The following is a 16,569-nucleotide window of genomic DNA, read 5'->3' as shown; positions in this document are numbered from 1 at the left end:
ATCCTGGTGACTCAGGCCATTCCTAATAAACCTGCATACCCTGCTAGGCCGTCTCCTACAGAGGACACAGCTGCTTTTAATTCATTAATAGAAAGGGCAGCCCTCCATCACAATGTGGACATGCATGCAGACCCTGTGGAGGAAGATTTCCTCTTTGACACTTTTGCCACATCAGGAAGAACGGTTAAAACACTACCTATGTTGAAAGGGGTACTTAAACATGCAGGAGACCTATTTAAAGATACCACTAGGGCAAGGGTCATTAACCCAAGAATAGAGAGGAAATACAGGCCAGCGCCAGTCGACCCTACATATATTAAGGAACAACTGCCTTTAGATTAATTAGTGGTGGCAAATGCACGTAAACGTGCAAACTCTCAAACTACTGGGAAGCTCCACCTCCTGACAAAGAATCAAAAATCTTTGAGGCTTCGGGGAAAAAGGGTAGCCACACAGGCGGCTAACATATGGAGAATATCTAACACACAAGCCCTGTTACCTGATGCTTACAAAGAACAGGCTGAACAATTAGTACAGGAGGGAAAGCTAATCTCTAACACCTCCATTAAATGTTCCTTCGATGTAGCCGATACAGCTGCCAGGTCTATCAACACCAGTGTTATGATCAGGAGACATGCGTGGCTACGCATCTCTGGGCTTAAAAACAAAGTCCAGTCCACTTTGTTAAACCAGCCAGTCAACCCTGACTACTTATTTGGTCCAGGAGCAGATAATATACTGGACAAAATGAAAAAAGACACAGACAGCAAAGTCTATGGGAGCCCTACAGTTACAGCAACATAGGGGCTCCTTTCGGCCAAGTTACTGGGGGGCTGCAAGAGGCAACTCATCACAGCAGACCACAAGCTACAAGAGAAACACACAAACCACCTACAATAAGAACAATAGAGGTGGATACCGAGGCAATAACAACAAAGGCAGAGGACGAGGGAACACCACCAGATCCTCTGCCAATACCAAGCAGTGACTCCTTAGTGCTACCCCAGACCATATAACACCGGTCGGGGGACGATTACAACAAATCCTACCAGTCTGGGAAAACATCACTACAGACAAGTGGGTAAGGCAAATTATCCAAAATGGCTATTGCCTAGAGCTAACCTCCACACCACCCAACATACCTCCAAAAAACCGTCCTATGTCTGTAGAACACCAACTTATTGCAGCAAGAAGTCATCAGCATGCTGCAAAAAGGGGCATAGAACAAGTACCATTAGAAGATCAAGGTACAGGAGTATATTCACTATACTTCCTCATCCCCAAAAAGGATGGGTCTCTCAGACCAATATTGGACCTCAGACCCCTAAATCATTACATCTTATCAGAAAATTTTCATATGCTCACTCTACAACAGGTGTTACCACTGTTGCAGCAAGGAGACTTCCTCGCAACATTAGATCTCAAAGACGCATATTTCCATATCCCGATACATCCAGCTCACAGGAAGTATCTCAGGTTCACGCTATTAAATCAACATTACCTGTTCAAAGTCCTTCCATTCGGGGCAACAACAGCTCCAAGGGTGTTCACAAAATGCCTAGCGAAGGTGGCTGCACATTTAAGATGACAACATATTCACATCTACCCGTACCTAGACGACTGGCTAATACAAGCACAGTCAGCTCAGCAGTGTGCCAGCCACATGTCCAAAACAATTCACCAACTGCACAGCCTAGGATTCACTTTGAACTATCAAAAATCTCACCTTCAGCCATCCCATGTACAGCAGTACCTGGGAGCAACAATAAATACTCTGACAGCAAAGGCATACCCAAATGCTGCAAGAATAAACAGTATGCAGCTACTAATCAAAAAGTTCAAGCCCCAACACTCGCTCTCTGCTCGAGTGTTTATGCAACTCATAGGCATGATGGCCTCCTGCATCTTCATAGTCCCTCATGCCAGACTACACATGCGTCCGTTACAAGAGTGCTTAGCACGGCAGTAGAACCATGCTCAAGGACAATTGAAAGACCTAGTGTTGATAAACAGTCGTGCATACAACTCTCTGCATTGGTGGAATCCACAAAACCTTTGCAAGGGACTGTTCCAAGAGCCTGTACCACAAATAGTGTTGACTTCGGACGCATCCCTGATGGGATGGGGAGCCCATGTCCTTCACTACACAGTGCAAGGCCTATGGACAGCACAAGAAAAGAAAATGCACATCAACTTGCTGGAAATTATGGCTATTTTTCTGTCAATGAAAGCGTTCAAAGTACATTTATGCAACAAAGCTGTGTTGATCCGGACAGACAACATGGCAACAATGTACTACATACAGAAACGGGGAGGAACACACTCTCCACAGCTATCACATCTAGCACAAAGCATGTGGAAGTGGGCCATTGAAAGAAACATTTTTCTCATGGCGGAACACCTCCCAGGCAAGGACAACCAAATAGCGGATCTGCTCAGCAGACACAGCCAACAACTGCACGAGTGGGAGATTCACCCCACAAGTGCTGCAACCATACTTCCAACAGTGGGGACAACCAGAGATAGCCATATTCGCCGCAAAATGCCAGTACTTTGCCGCCAGGTTCCCACATCCGCAGTCGCAGGGGAATGCGATATGGATGAACTGGTCAGGCAGATTTGCATACGCTTTTCCCCCATCACCGTTAATACCGCTAGTGGCACGTAAACTACGCCAGCATTCATTGACCCTGATCCTGGTTGCGCCAACATGGGCGTGGCAACCATGGTACACAATGTTCCTAGAACTTTCCGTGGTGCCTCATCAAAGGCTGCGGCTAACGCCAACTCTACTCACTCAGAGCCATGGAGACATACAGCACCCAGATCCGCAACAACTGAACCTTGCAATCTGGCTCCTGAAGTCTTAGAGTTTGAGTACCTAAACTTACCTCCTGGCTGTATGAACATTATCAAAGAGGCAAGAAAACCTACAACCAGAGCTTATTACGCTGCAAAGTGGAAGCGTTTTGTCATTTACTGCAATAACAATAACAATGACATAAACCCACTAGATGTTTCAACGCAAAATATCATTTGCTATCTTTTGCACCTACATCGTTGCAATTTAGCCTATTCATCTATAAGAATACATTTAGCTGCCATTACAGCTTATCTTCTGAACAGATAGCATCTTTCGCTATTCAGAGTACCTGCAATTAAGGCATTCATGGAGGGTCTCAAAAGAATAATTCCCCCAAAATACCCACCTTCACCTGTCTGGAACCTAAACTTTTTTTAACCAGACTAATCGGACCACCATTTTAGCCATTGCATTCATGTGATTTACAATTTTTAACATGGAAAGTGGCATTTCTAGTAGCAATTACTTCACGTAGAAGAGTTAGCGAGCTACAAGCCCTAACTATTCAAGAGCCATTCATCCAAATACGTGCAAATAGGGTAGTTCTTAGAACAAACCCTAAATTCATGCCCAAGGTGGTATCCCAATTTCATATCAATCAAACAATAGAACTGCCAGTGTTCTTTCCAAATCCACAGTCAGTACTTCTATACTACATTGATAAAAATAAGGACTTTCGAAAGACTAAACAATTGTTTGTTGCCTTCTCACCACAACACAAAGGCAACCCCATTTCAAAGTCTGGGTTAGCCAGATGGATAGTTAAGTGTATCCAAATATGTTACATTAAAGCAAAACGCACCTTAACAGTTCCCCCAAGAGCACATTCTACACGCAAACTAGGGGCATCTATGGCTTTCCTAGGAAACATTCCCCTAGAGGAAATATGTAGAGCAGCCACATGGTCCACAATACATACTTTCACAAAACACTATTGTGTAGATGTACATTCAAAACAGCAAGCAGCTGTAGGACATACTGTTCTAAAAACTATTTTCAGACTGCTGCAGCTGGCACAGGTAGCCACCGCTAAGGGAGAGACTGCTATACATTCTATGCACAGATATGAATTCAGCAGCCCACATGCCTCGAACGGAATATGCTACTTACCAGTATGCATCTGTTCTTGGCATGGAGGGCTGCTGACATTCATATCGCCCACCCTCCTCCCCGGTGCCTGTCGCAGCTGTAGCATTCATTATTACTTTCTTTCTTGCATGGCCATCTCTTACTGTACCATACTCCATCTATGCCACAATGGCGAAAAAACAATCTAAGGATGGAGAGGATGCCCATGCGCATTGTAGTCCAGGGGAGGAGCCACCTATCTCGTGATACTTCGAAGACTCTTCCAGGACAACAATGTGCAATCATCCGGACCCAACACTAGGCAGCGATCTATGCACAGATATGAATGTCAGCAGCCCTACATGCCAAGAACAGATGCATACTGGTAAGTAGCATATTCCTTTTCTCCATAGGAATCCATTGTTTGTTTTCTATGAAATTTCTTTTAAGTGTCTAATTTTGAAAACTTGCAACTTTATTTAAAAATCGTACGAAATACTGAAACGCAATTACCTACCTGTTTTAAGTTGAGACCCCAGTGCTGGACTTAGTAGCCTAGTACTGGATTACAAAAGTAACAAGATCGTACTTTACCTGCAACCTGAATTTTGCAGCATGAATCTTTCTGGATTCACTATGCTGTGCATATTCCGCAATCTGGTGGTTGAGTCCGGAATCGTAGTCCCCTTTTTTCTTTTTTTTCGTAGCCCAGGTGGGCGTCTACGTCACACCATTTGGTGTACCTTCGGTGACGTCGGAATGCTTCCAGCGGAAGTTCCCGCCTTTGGGCGCCATCTTCAGATTCTTTTTTCCTCCATTGGGTCTGGATTGTCACGTAAAGCTCCAGAAGTTTTGGAGGAGAAAAATACGCAAATTTCTTCAGGAAAAAACTCTAAGACCAGGAGAAGATCATCAGACGAAAAAGGAGAGTAACCTCGAGATCTTTGACGTCCGACGGAGAATGCGAACACAGGGGGCCCCCTGAGCGCAGTAATGGACAACACACCATTTAAATTCTGCCGTAATTGCCACCACAAGTACACGCAGAGAGACCAGCACCCGGTCTGCAACCTCTGTCTGCCTATCGACCACGGGAGCAAGGATTGCAACGCCTGCTCAGGCTTCGCGCCGAAGACGCTGAGGATTCGGGAAAAACAGAAGATAGCTCACCACACGATGCAGGGCAAGGGCAAGGCCCTGTCGCTGTACGACCTGGGCCTCTCCACCGACGACATCGCCGAAGGTCCAGATGACTCCACGGTCGCAGAGACCGATAAGAAATGGTCAGACAAGGTAGGAGAGTCTACGACCCCGAAACCCTCGACAGGGCCTCAAACCTGAGGCTGACTCTCGAATCAGTCTAGAAGCTCTAAGGGAGCACCGGTGTCAATCTTCGACCAAAGCTGTGGTCCCCGAAAAAACAGCCCAGCGGATCATTCGAGAAGGACTCCCAGGCGGCGAAGACCAGCGAAAAACAAAGGTCGTCTAAGCAAGCTCCCGAAAAGGGATTCTCGACTTCGAAGGAGCCGAGAGCCGCTCCGACGGGGGCGGCCGAAACGCTCGACGCGAAGCAGGCCGCACAGATGGAGAGAAAGAAAAGAAGGCTCGAGGCAGAGATGGAAAACCTCATCCAGAGGAAGAAGGACTTCGAAGACAAAATGAAAAGCTTCAGGATCCCCTCGAAGCCCACAACGGTCCTCTAAGAGATAGAACACGAGGAGTTCGACGCCAAAGAGCCGCCGAAAACTCCGGAGCCCTCGGACCAGGGAGAAGAGGAGGACCTCTATTACACAGAGGGTGATTATGGGGACCTGCGTTTGAGCTACGACTCTGGATCCTCAAAGGTTCAGGACCAGGATTGGCAGGACATCGAGGCCGAAAACCCGGAGGAGGCTGTGGAGACATAACCATCGAGGCCTTCGCCACCAGATGACATTGGGGCCTACTATGAGGTCATCAAGAAGGCTGCAGCAGCTTATGGAGTCAAATTGGAGGAGGAGAAGGCTAAGGCAGATTTCCTGCTGGAAACCTTGCTCCGCGCACAGACAAAAAGCCACGTCCTGCCCATGTTGAAGAGTATTATGGCACAGGGCAAAGAGGCGTTCAGTGAACCAGCTACCTGCAGGTCAGTCATGCCAAGGACGGAGAAAAAGTACAAGTTCTCCTCCCAGGACCCGCCTTACATCCAGGGGACAGTTTCAGCAGACTCAATTATAGCCGCAGCGGCCAGAAGGAGGGCCAACGTCCCAACAACATCTGGGCCACCACCTGGCAAGGAAAGCAGGAGGATGGACCTAACAGGCAGAAAAATTGAGAGAAACACAGCAATGCACTGGAGGATGGCAAACTCCAACGCCCTTCTCGACAGGCACCAGTACCAGCATTGGGACGAGATGTACCATTGCTCAAGCACCTCCCAGAGGAACACCAGCAGAGAGCCGCTCACCTCGTGGAAGAGGGGAAAAGCATCGCAAACTCGTGCCTGAAGACAGCCTTGGACGGGGCAGAAACATCTAGCAGGCTGATGGCTATAGGAATCACAGAAAGAAGGCAAGACTGGCTCAGGATCTCAGGCTTCAAGACGGAGGTTCAAAACAACATCCTGAACACCCCTTTCAATGGAGAAACACTGTTCGGAACCCCAGTTGATGAGAAACTCACCCAACTGAAGAAAAGACAGCAAGACGGCAAGGTCCATGGGGGCCCTGCAATTCAGAGGGATGAGAAGAGGCACTCCTACGCGGAGGCCGAACGGAAGGGGTGGAAACCAGCAAGGACAACCACCCCAGGCGTTCCTCCAGGGTCAACAGGGCCAGCAGAAGCAAAACTAACTACCAGAACAGGGGCCAGTCCTTTCGCGGGAGGGGACGCGGACGGGCCAGAGAAGGAGAGGCGATAAACAACACCCCTCTAAGTGACTTCACACACGAAAAGGTGCTCACCCCTCAAACCCTCCAAGGGAAGAGCACGGAAAAGCAAAGAGCAGAGGGCTACACGGACAAGACACAAAAGAACATGTAACACCAGTAGGAGGCAGGCTAAGATGTTTCCTCAGAGTGGAGGAAAATAACCACAGACAAGTGGATACTCAACATCATACAGTTCGGATACTGCATAGAGTTGGAAAAGAGACCACCAAACAGAAAGCCAAAGAAAGCACTCTGGAAGGGAGCTGCAATTGCTCCAAGAGCTCAAGAACTCTTCCTCAAAGAGGCCATCGAACCGGTCCCATTCAAAGAACGGAACAGGGGAGTGTACTCTAACTACTTCCTGGTGCCAAAGTGGACGAAAGCCTAAGACCCATCCTGGATCTATGGTTCCTAAACAAATATGTAAAGACTCAAAAATTCAAGATGACGTCCCTACAAGAGGTCATCCCACAGATAAAGGTCGTGGACTTCTTGTCCACCATAGACCTCAGAGATGCGTACCTGCACATCCCCATGAACAGGCAGCACATGCTAGGATTCACAGTAAACAAGTATCACTACCAATTCACAACCCTGGCATTCGGTCTAAAGTCTGCATCAAGGGTATTAACCAATTGCCTCGCAGCAGTGGCCGCACATCTGCGAAGAGAGGGGATACACGTGTACCCCTACCTCGACGACAGGCTCGTAAAGGCAAGCTCTTACAGGACATGCAAAGATCATGCAGAACAGGTCACAAGAAAGCTAGCAAGCCTGGGATTCTCCATCCACTGGGGAAAATGCTTGATGGAACCGGAGCAAGTGAAGATCTTCCTGGGAGCTCAAATCAACACCGTCCAATGCAGGGTGTTACCCAGCGAGAAGAGGACACTCCGCCTACTGAGGGAGAAACGTCACTGCCAAAAGGGGCGAGCTCTGACAGTGAGCGAGAGAGATCTTGGGAATGATGGCGTCATGCATACACTTTGTCCCCAATGTACGCATGAAGATGAGACCACTCCAAGAGTGGCTGCAACAGCAATGGTCACAAGCTACAGGAAGGTGGGAGGATCTAGTGGTTGTAACGCACAAAGTGCCGGAAGAAATAAAGTGGTGGACCAAAGAAAGGATAACAATAGGGAAGCCTCCAACGCCACCGGACCCAACCATGACCATCACCACAGACGCATCCCAGAAGGGATGGGGCGCACACATGAACGGGCTCAGAGTGAGGGGTCTATGGAGCCCAGGGGATGCGGTCAAACACATCAATTACCTGGAGCTGAAACCAGTGTTGCTTGCCCTCAAGGCCGTTCAGAAACAACTGTACAACCAGAAGGTGCTGATACAGACAGACAACACCACAACAATGTTTTACATCAACAAGCAGGGGGGGGGGGAACACAATCATGCCCTCTGTCAAGCTTGGCACAGGAGATCTGGAGATGGGCAATACCACTCAAAATAGACCTGCTAGCCATACACCTGCCAGGGAAGGGCAAGGTAGCAGCAGATTGGCTCAGCAGGCAAACTTCAGCATCCCACGAGTGGGAACTCAACATACAGGAAACAGAGAGACTATTCAGGAGGTGGGGCACTCCGACAATAGACCTGTTTGCAACACGCCAGAATGCAAAATGCCAGTACTTTGCATCCAGACAACCAGAGGCACTATCCCAAGGGAATGCCCTATGGATAAGCTGGTCAAAAACATTTGCCTATGCTTTTCCCCCAATACCACTGATTCCCAGGGTTCTCAACAAATGCATGACTAGCAACATGACGCTCATCCTGGTGGCACCACAATGGGCCAGGCAGACCTGGTACTCGCAGATAATGGAGATGGCACAGGGTCCACCCCACAAGTTCCCAAAAAGAAAAGACCACCTCTCCATGGAAAAGGGAGAAGTTCTACACCCAGAGCCGGAGGGCCTCAGCCTATCAGCTTGGCTCCTGAGAGAGTTTGCACATCTGAAACTACCAGAGAGCACCCTACGGGTGCTGCTAGAGGCAAGGAGGCCTCAGCACACGCAAGTGCTATGGGGAAAAATGGAAAAGATTCACTCAATGGTGCTGCAAGAAAAAACTCCAGAGAAAGCTGACCAAGGAATCAACGGTGCTAAGATACCTCACTCACCTAGTAAGAGCCAAGCTAAGCTCATCCTAGCTGAGGGTACACCTGGCAGCGATTGTCGCATACACAAGAGGAGAAACAGGGAGAAGCTTCTTTACATCTCAAGTAGTAAAAAGATTCCTGGAAGGGGCTAAGAGAACAGCGCCACCAAAAAGGATGCCGCCGCCGGCTTGGAACCTGAATGTGGTACTGACCGAGCTCATGAAAGCACCTTTCGAACCCATCCAGAAGGCATCACTGAAAATGCTGACAATGAAAGCGGCCTTTCTGGTAGCAATCACCTCGCTACGTAGGGTGAGCGAACTACAGGCACTAACACTGCAGGAACCCTACATCCAGATACAGAGACCGGGTCGTGATGAGAACAGACCCACACTTCATGCCAAAGGTGGTGTCAAGGTTCCCCATGAATCAGAGTATTCAGATTCCTAGCTTCTTCCAGAACCCCACGACAAGCGCTGAGAGGGCGCTCCACACTCTAGACGCAAGAAGGGCAGTGATGCACTACATTGAAAGGATGAAGGAACACAGGAAGACAAAACAGTTCTTCGTATCCTTCGCAAACAGTTACATGGGTAGACCAGTGACTAAGAACACCATAGCTCGATGGATCGCACAACCGATACAATTCTGCCACAAGCAAGCTAGGCAGGAGCTAATAGGAGGGGCACAGGCCCACTCGACCAGGAAGAAAGGAGCAACAATTGCCTTTCTGGCCAACACACCAATTCAGGACATATGCCTGGCGGCAACATGGGCTTCAGTGCACACGTTCACTAAGCACTATAGCGTGGATGTACAGATGAACAAGGAAGCACAAGTAGGACAAAGAGTGCTTCAACATATATTCAACAACCAACGCTCATCTTCCACCCAGCCGCCACAAAAGTAACAAAACCGCTACAAAATCTATGCACAGCATAGTGAATCCAGAAAGATTCACGCTGCAAAACGAATAGTTTCTTACCTGTTGGTGTAGTTTTGCAGCTTGAAGATATTTCTGGATTCACTAGCGAATCCACCGCCTCTGCCAGAAAGATGAGGCTGGAGAAGAAGGTGGAAACACATAGAAAAGAAAGCAAGTTGAAGCTTACAAGATACGTGAAAAGAATTACGTTGAAAAAAGGATTAACAAACATAGCCATGGATTCACTACAAGCACAGAAATAAAAGAGACAGGAAAAAAAAAGAATCCGAAGATGGCGCCCAAGGGTGGGAGCTTCAGTCGGAAGCATGCAGACGTCACCGAAGGTACACCAACTGGTGTGACGTCGACGCCCACCTAGGCTACGGAAAAAAAGAAGAAAAGAATAAGATTCCTGACCCAACCACCAGATAGTGGAATATGCACAATAGTGAATCCAGAAAGATCTTCAAGCTGCAAAACTACACCGAGCAGGTAAGAAACTATTTGTTTTCTCCCATTGGATAACATTGTCAGATTTTCATTGAAAAGTTTCGAAGTGTTAACTTTTAAAACGGCTTTATATTCATGAAAATTCACTACAGTAACTAAAACGTTTTTACTAAATTGGTTTCAGTTTAGACCCCAGGACTGAATCTAGGATCTAGTCCTGGAACTACTAAACTAATCTGTATAGTAATCAACTGTACTTATATGCTGAAAACCCTTTTAGCTCAATGCTATAGTGTCTAGAATGGTGTTGCCTTCTGCAACCCCTGTATCTATTGTGTTCACAAACTTTATTGCTTCCTTGCCAAGTAATTACATGAGAGTACTCATATCAAGAAAAGTATATTTTTATGCCTGTTGGTTCTAAAATTAAAACAACGATATATTTTGATATAAAAACAATTGGCCTGGAGTTCAGTTTTTGAGTGTGTGAGATCCTTTGCTGACTGAGTGTGTACACAAATGCTTTACACTGTCCTCTGGACCACTTTTGAGAGTAAGGTCAGTCCTGACTTTAACCTCCGTTAAACCTCTGGGGTTTGTGGACTCTATACACACTGTACTTTATTCTGGTCCAGTATATATAGATCCACTTTCTCACACACACTGTCTGGGATATGGTTACGCGGGTGTTGCCACAGTGTACGGAGGAGGCCCAGGACACTCTCCCGTGCAGTCTCGGAGGGCAGAGACGCAGCGAAGTTTGCCATAGGTGTGGGCTGGACAATGTCAACGTTGGTAGCCCTTGGTAATGCTACACTTGGCTGAGGCCCACTGGCTTTTCGGGCAATATCCAATCTACTCTTTTGGACATGCCCTTGATGGCCGTCACTTGTTTGGTGACGAAGCGGACAATGCGCTTGAGCGCAATAAGGATTCTATGGCTACGGCCAGATCCTTGGACCCCACTACCACCTCTTGCCCTGCGCAGTCTGTTTTTCGGCCCTTTCGTGGCTATGGAAGGGGTGCCCCACCCTGTTCCGCTCAGAGCGACAGGCCTGCGCAAACTCTGCGCGATCTGGGATGTGGGACCCAGCGTCAGGGAGGCAGTCCACCAGCGTGCCCTATGCAGCAGCCTCCAAACCCTCCTAGTCTGTCCTTTCAGGGCCATCAGTAGCCCGTGGGCGGCAGGATCCGCCATCAGGACGTTACGGCTCTCTGGGCAAAGGGGGCTATCGAGTGAGTTCCTGCCCCAGAAGTAGGTTGTGGCTTTTATTCCCACTACTTTCTGGTGCCCAAGAAGGACCAAGGTAGGCACCCTATCTTGGATCTTAGGAGTGTCAACCACTATATATGCCAAGAACAGATGCTTACTGGGTAAGTATCCTAATCCTTCTGCATCATTGCTATGTTTCACATGCATCGCTTCCTTCTACCCTGTAGAGGCTTTATTAATGCCTAGGTGATATTTTACATGCTCTCAACATCTAAACACTTGAGCCTCTGCAAGGTAATGGAGCTCTGGATCTCTACACCGCATTGGCTAAAGTTTGGGGTCACAAAGAGAGGTTGACATAGTACATTTAGTCTATGGCTATTTTAAATGTTATCTGACTGCATGTGCATACTGCTTTGATAACCTTGATCACAGAGGGTGTTCAGCCTGATGATGGGCAAGAATTCAAACATGTAATGCAGATTTGTAGAGCACACTATCACCCAGGAGGTTGTCCTGCAACTATGGAGGCTGAGTCTACCACACATAGAGCCTACTGGGTCTAATCAAAGCCAGATCTTCAGCTTCTTACAGAATTAAGATAGTGAGTAGGAAGCTCTTATGTATAGCAGCAGGTTGTTTCACACTTAAGGAGCGATGCGAATATATGAAAGAGACCATTGCTGGGGAACTGCAATTACAGGTAGGTTACTTTTTATCTTTTAGGGAGAGTCTGTCAGCGCATGCAAGCTCTGCAAGACATGCAGTATTCGGTATATGGGCTGTTGAGGACTTTGAACACTCCCACCGCTTTTGGTTGGTTAGTTGGGCTGCTTTTTAAAATTGCTTTTCTCTGGGTGATTAATATTGTGCGTCTGTCCCGCCTTTTGGTGCTTAATTTCCTCCCAGCGACATCACCAATTGATTCTTTTGGTTGGCCAGCTCTGGCCATTTCTTGACTCTTCAGTGGGTTATCCCCCACCCATCACCCCCCACCCTCTGTCACGCCAAAAGCAGCTTCAATCCATGTCGTAATCTGGGGGAAGGAGCATTTAGGTCCTTTTCTACTGGCCTGATGAAGAACTCGTTGGATCTCGAAAGTAAGATACGTCTTGCATTACTGAAGGTTTGACCTATCAGCGTTGCAAATAATAATGCAACGCCAGTAGCTCAAACTTTCAGTAATGAGCTACCAATTTCTTTGCAGATCCTTCACCTCGCATTTCTTGTAACTAAAGAAATGTATTTAAAATCGTGGTCAGACGGAATACAAAGAACACTAGAGATACAAGGTCCAAAAAAACACTTAGACAAGCTTAAAAACATACAGTGTCAAATGCACATAAAGCACTAGATACTGCAAAAGAAAAGGCATCGAAGCGTACATCTCTGGAACGGGTGGTAGTTCTTCTTCTTGTCAGGCTTCTCTAACCAGACAGCCGTCAGGGTTTCAGCTTCTGCTTTCATACGGGCCATTTCATCGTCTGCAAGCTTGCCGAACAGGGTTTCCCCCGAGAAAGGCAGGTTGGCCACCCGCTGTTGTGCCTCCGGCTTGAGTGAGGCGAAGCCAAGCGTGATGCCGTTGGTTGATGCCGTGGCAGTATCCATGTGCCGCCAGAAGAGAGACATCAGCAGCCGCCCTGATCTGGTTTGACACCATCATCCCCTCATTTAATATCTCCAGAAAGTCCTCTTTCTTGTCACGAGGGAGGAGCTCAGCGTACTGCTGGAGGGACTCCCATAGGGCACGATCGTATCGCCCCCAGCAGAGCCCCGGCACTTGCAGCCTTCATGGTGGTAGATGCTGTCCCACAGACCTTTCTGCCCGCCGAGTCCAGCACACGGCTGTCCTCATCAGGCGGCACTGTTAAAGAAGGAGTGGTGGCATGCTGCTTCTTAGCCGCTGTCACAATAACAGTCTGGTGTTGGGTCCATTGGAAGAATAACCGGGTCAGATTCCGGAGCCCAGTATTTCCTGAGGAGCCTGGAGGGAGCTGCCTTCGCCACCGCCGGAGTGAGAAACAACTCCTTGGCGGGCTCCTCCAATCCGGGTACCAACGGCAGCAGCTGTTGAGACAAATGCTTCTTGTGAAGTGTCTCGAAGATCACGGACATCGTAGGTGTTGGCACAGTCACCATGATCCCTAGCTTAGCTGCACCCCTCAACAGCACTTCCTGGAAGGAGACGATATCGTCAACGGGCGACACCCTCGTCCCTGGAGACTCAGACAGCGTCGGTGAGTAATCCCTGGTGGAAGAACCCGTGCGGGATCTGGATCTGCGCCTCCTGTGGCATCGTCTAGATCGAGATGACGACCGGCCACGGCTCCGCGATCTCCCTCGGGAGTGCGGTCTGCTCGGCCTATCTGCAGGCCTCGCAGGAGCAGGCGATGGCGGCCTGGACGGGAGCCTCGGCTGAGGGGTCCCCTTAGGCGGCGTTGGATATCTTGGCAACGAGGCCGTCCGGGGCGGAACCACAGGTGGCGGAACGGAAGGAAGAGGCAGCGGAAGTTGAGGTGGCGGTGACCGACGAGGAGCCGGCCCATGAGGTGGAGGCGGGGTGGGGTTCCACGGAGGCGGACCCTTCAGGAAAGGAGGCGAGGTAGGCGACCTAGGTTTAGTAGGCGTATACACCACTGAGTACACAGAGCCCGGTGACGTCTTCTTCCTTGGCGGCGATGGCGAACCAATCGGCGACATCCTAGCGTCGGGACTCCTCCTGCGCATTCTTGGCGTCGAACGCTGCCTTGACATCGAGGCACGTCTTGGACGTCGACCGGTGGCGCCTCCTCGAAAGCAAATGCCTCCTCGACGGCGAGGATCCCCTCGACGTCGATCTTCGCCTTTTCTTGACGTCGACTGTGGTCTGTTCAGCTCCCTCGACGCCGATAGTTGATGCCGCTTCTCCCCAGAGCCCCGGGGAGATGGGGAACAGACGGCTGTCACCCCCCTCGACGCCGGCGGAGTATGGGAACGCTTGCTGGACTTCCTGCCCCTGGGTGCCCCCCCCCCCCCCCCCCCCCCCCCCCCCCTCTGCCCTCTGGGGCATGAGAGGAGGGAAGGCAGACTGCACACTCGATGTGGGTCGGATTTGCCCTATTTTCTATCACACTCTGGGCAATTGTCAAATAAGCCAGGCATTTTGACAATACAGGGCACCCAGTAAAGAACAAAAAGGCTTAGTACTTAATAAAAAGCACTACACACAAGAAAAAAAATCACCAAATAAACCCTTGAAAGGGAGAGCTCAATGCTCCAGGGTCCTGCTTGCAGGAGCTGGAAAAAAGAACTGAAAGTAAAAGGGACCTGCTGTGCATTCTAGGATACTGAGAGAGTTCTGTGAAGATTTCTTGAAGGCACAGTATCCTGTTCTGGGCCACATAATGGCAGCCTATGGGGCTTGTCTGTCCACCACTTTCTCTATCATTCCAGAGGCTTCTGCTAGTAGGGGAAGGATTTTCTCTGTGGAAAACACTGGACAGGCTGTGCTGTTAGTGGTTTTTTTGGTGGAATTTCTAGTTGAAGTACTGGACAGTGTAGCCTGTGAGGCTGCATTATCTGTCTTTAAATTCTCGCTTAAGTGTCTTTGAAGTTCTGCATTTTTCTGACAACTTTAGAGAATTTTTTGATTGCTCCGGGGTCCACGCACATGGGCGGGACTATTCACTAGGTTATGACTATAACAGAGATACCCCCTACTACAGAACTGGAGTTACAGGATAGAAACTACTCCTTTTGCAGCTCGAAACTCTTCTAGATTCACATTTGACAGTCCCTATTGCAGGGGTTTAGTGGAAAGTGGGGTGGGGGTATATTATGGTGGGCACACACATGGGCATTGTGTGATTAAAGCTGTCATTCAGGGGCTCTGCCTATGCAGTCACACCTATAAGCTTGCCAACTAACCTTTCTAGGGAAACAAAGACTCTTCCGACCAACCACTAGATGGCAGAATTGTTTAAAGCATATTCAAGATGCAAAACTAATTACGGGCAAGTTACTGATTTCGTTTTCATTTTCTGTTTAGACAATTGGTGCACTTCAACATTATTTATGAAAATTCATGCATTTATTTTTTTATTCCTACCAGAAATGGCTTTCCTAAGCAGACTGCAGCCCAGGTGATTCTTCGAGCCATTGCCAGTCATTTTGTTGGTTCAAGCTCTTCCACACTGAAGAACATTTACTTCCTGCTATATGATAGCGAGAGTATTGGCATCTATGTTCAAGAAATGGCAAAGCTGGACGTCAAGTAACTGGATCACAGCATGGAATGGACCGATCCAGTGTGGCACATTTTTAAAAAAAAAAGTTAATTGAATGGACGTGGTTGATAGAAACAGGATTTTTTTATTTCATGATTTGTGGGGATTTGAACTAGCTTGAAGTTTCTTTTTTTTAAATAATAAAATGAGTGCGTTTTAGTTGAAGACGTTGGGTCTGAGGGTCTATAGTTAATGAGGAAGGAAGGAAGGTTGAGTTGTATATCTTCTAGATTCTGTGCCCTTGGCAATTTTTATAAATCCCAGAACTATTCCTTTGTGGTCACCATCCATAATTACTTCATCTTGTTCTTCCTCACAGTTTGACTCTTTTTGTAGTGCCATTTAAATACACAGGCCTATTATTATTATTTTAAAGTGCATTCTAATCCTTTTAACCAGTTTGTGTACTTTTTCAGGGTTGGCATGGGGAGGATGTCTGGGGAAGAGGGGAGTGGAACAGAAACTAAAAAGCGCTAAATACTGGATGCAAAGAAAGTCAAATAGCTTGGCTACATTCCATGTTTAAAAATTTTTAATGACCGCACTGTGTTCACAATGGTTTTGTCCAGTTCCCTAAAACTCTTTCTGTAGTTTGTTAAATATTGCAGTTTTTGTTTTTTGTAAAGAAAATGTTGGAAAAAATACTGTTCTCCTGCATATTATTTTACTGTTAGCCAAGTATGGTATCTCTCATCTTAAAAATTAATATTGTATAGTATAACAATATCTGGGATAGGGTCAAAAAGTGGCATTTTCCATA

General features: G+C 47.8%; 1 protein-coding gene across 1 annotated transcript in view; it reads left to right on the top strand.

Annotated features, from left to right (window-relative positions):
* Positions 1–16,204, top strand: part of MACROH2A2 (macroH2A.2 histone) — a 140,633-nt gene extending 124,429 nt beyond the window's left edge. Inside the window, exon 9 of the mRNA XM_086922127.1 lies at positions 15,635–16,204. Within this exon, the coding sequence (XP_086778253.1) occupies positions 15,635–15,800 (166 nt within the window). The 3' untranslated portion in view covers positions 15,801–16,204. The remainder of the gene's footprint in view (positions 1–15,634) is intronic.
* The last annotated feature ends 365 nt before the right edge of the window (positions 16,205–16,569 follow it).

Source organism: Lissotriton vulgaris, chromosome 5, assembly GCF_964263255.1.
Source record: "Lissotriton vulgaris chromosome 5, aLisVul1.2, whole genome shotgun sequence".
NCBI lineage: Eukaryota > Metazoa > Chordata > Amphibia > Caudata > Salamandridae > Lissotriton > Lissotriton vulgaris.
Note: the sequence above shows the minus strand (reverse complement) of the source record. Positions and strands in the feature narration are given on the sequence as shown.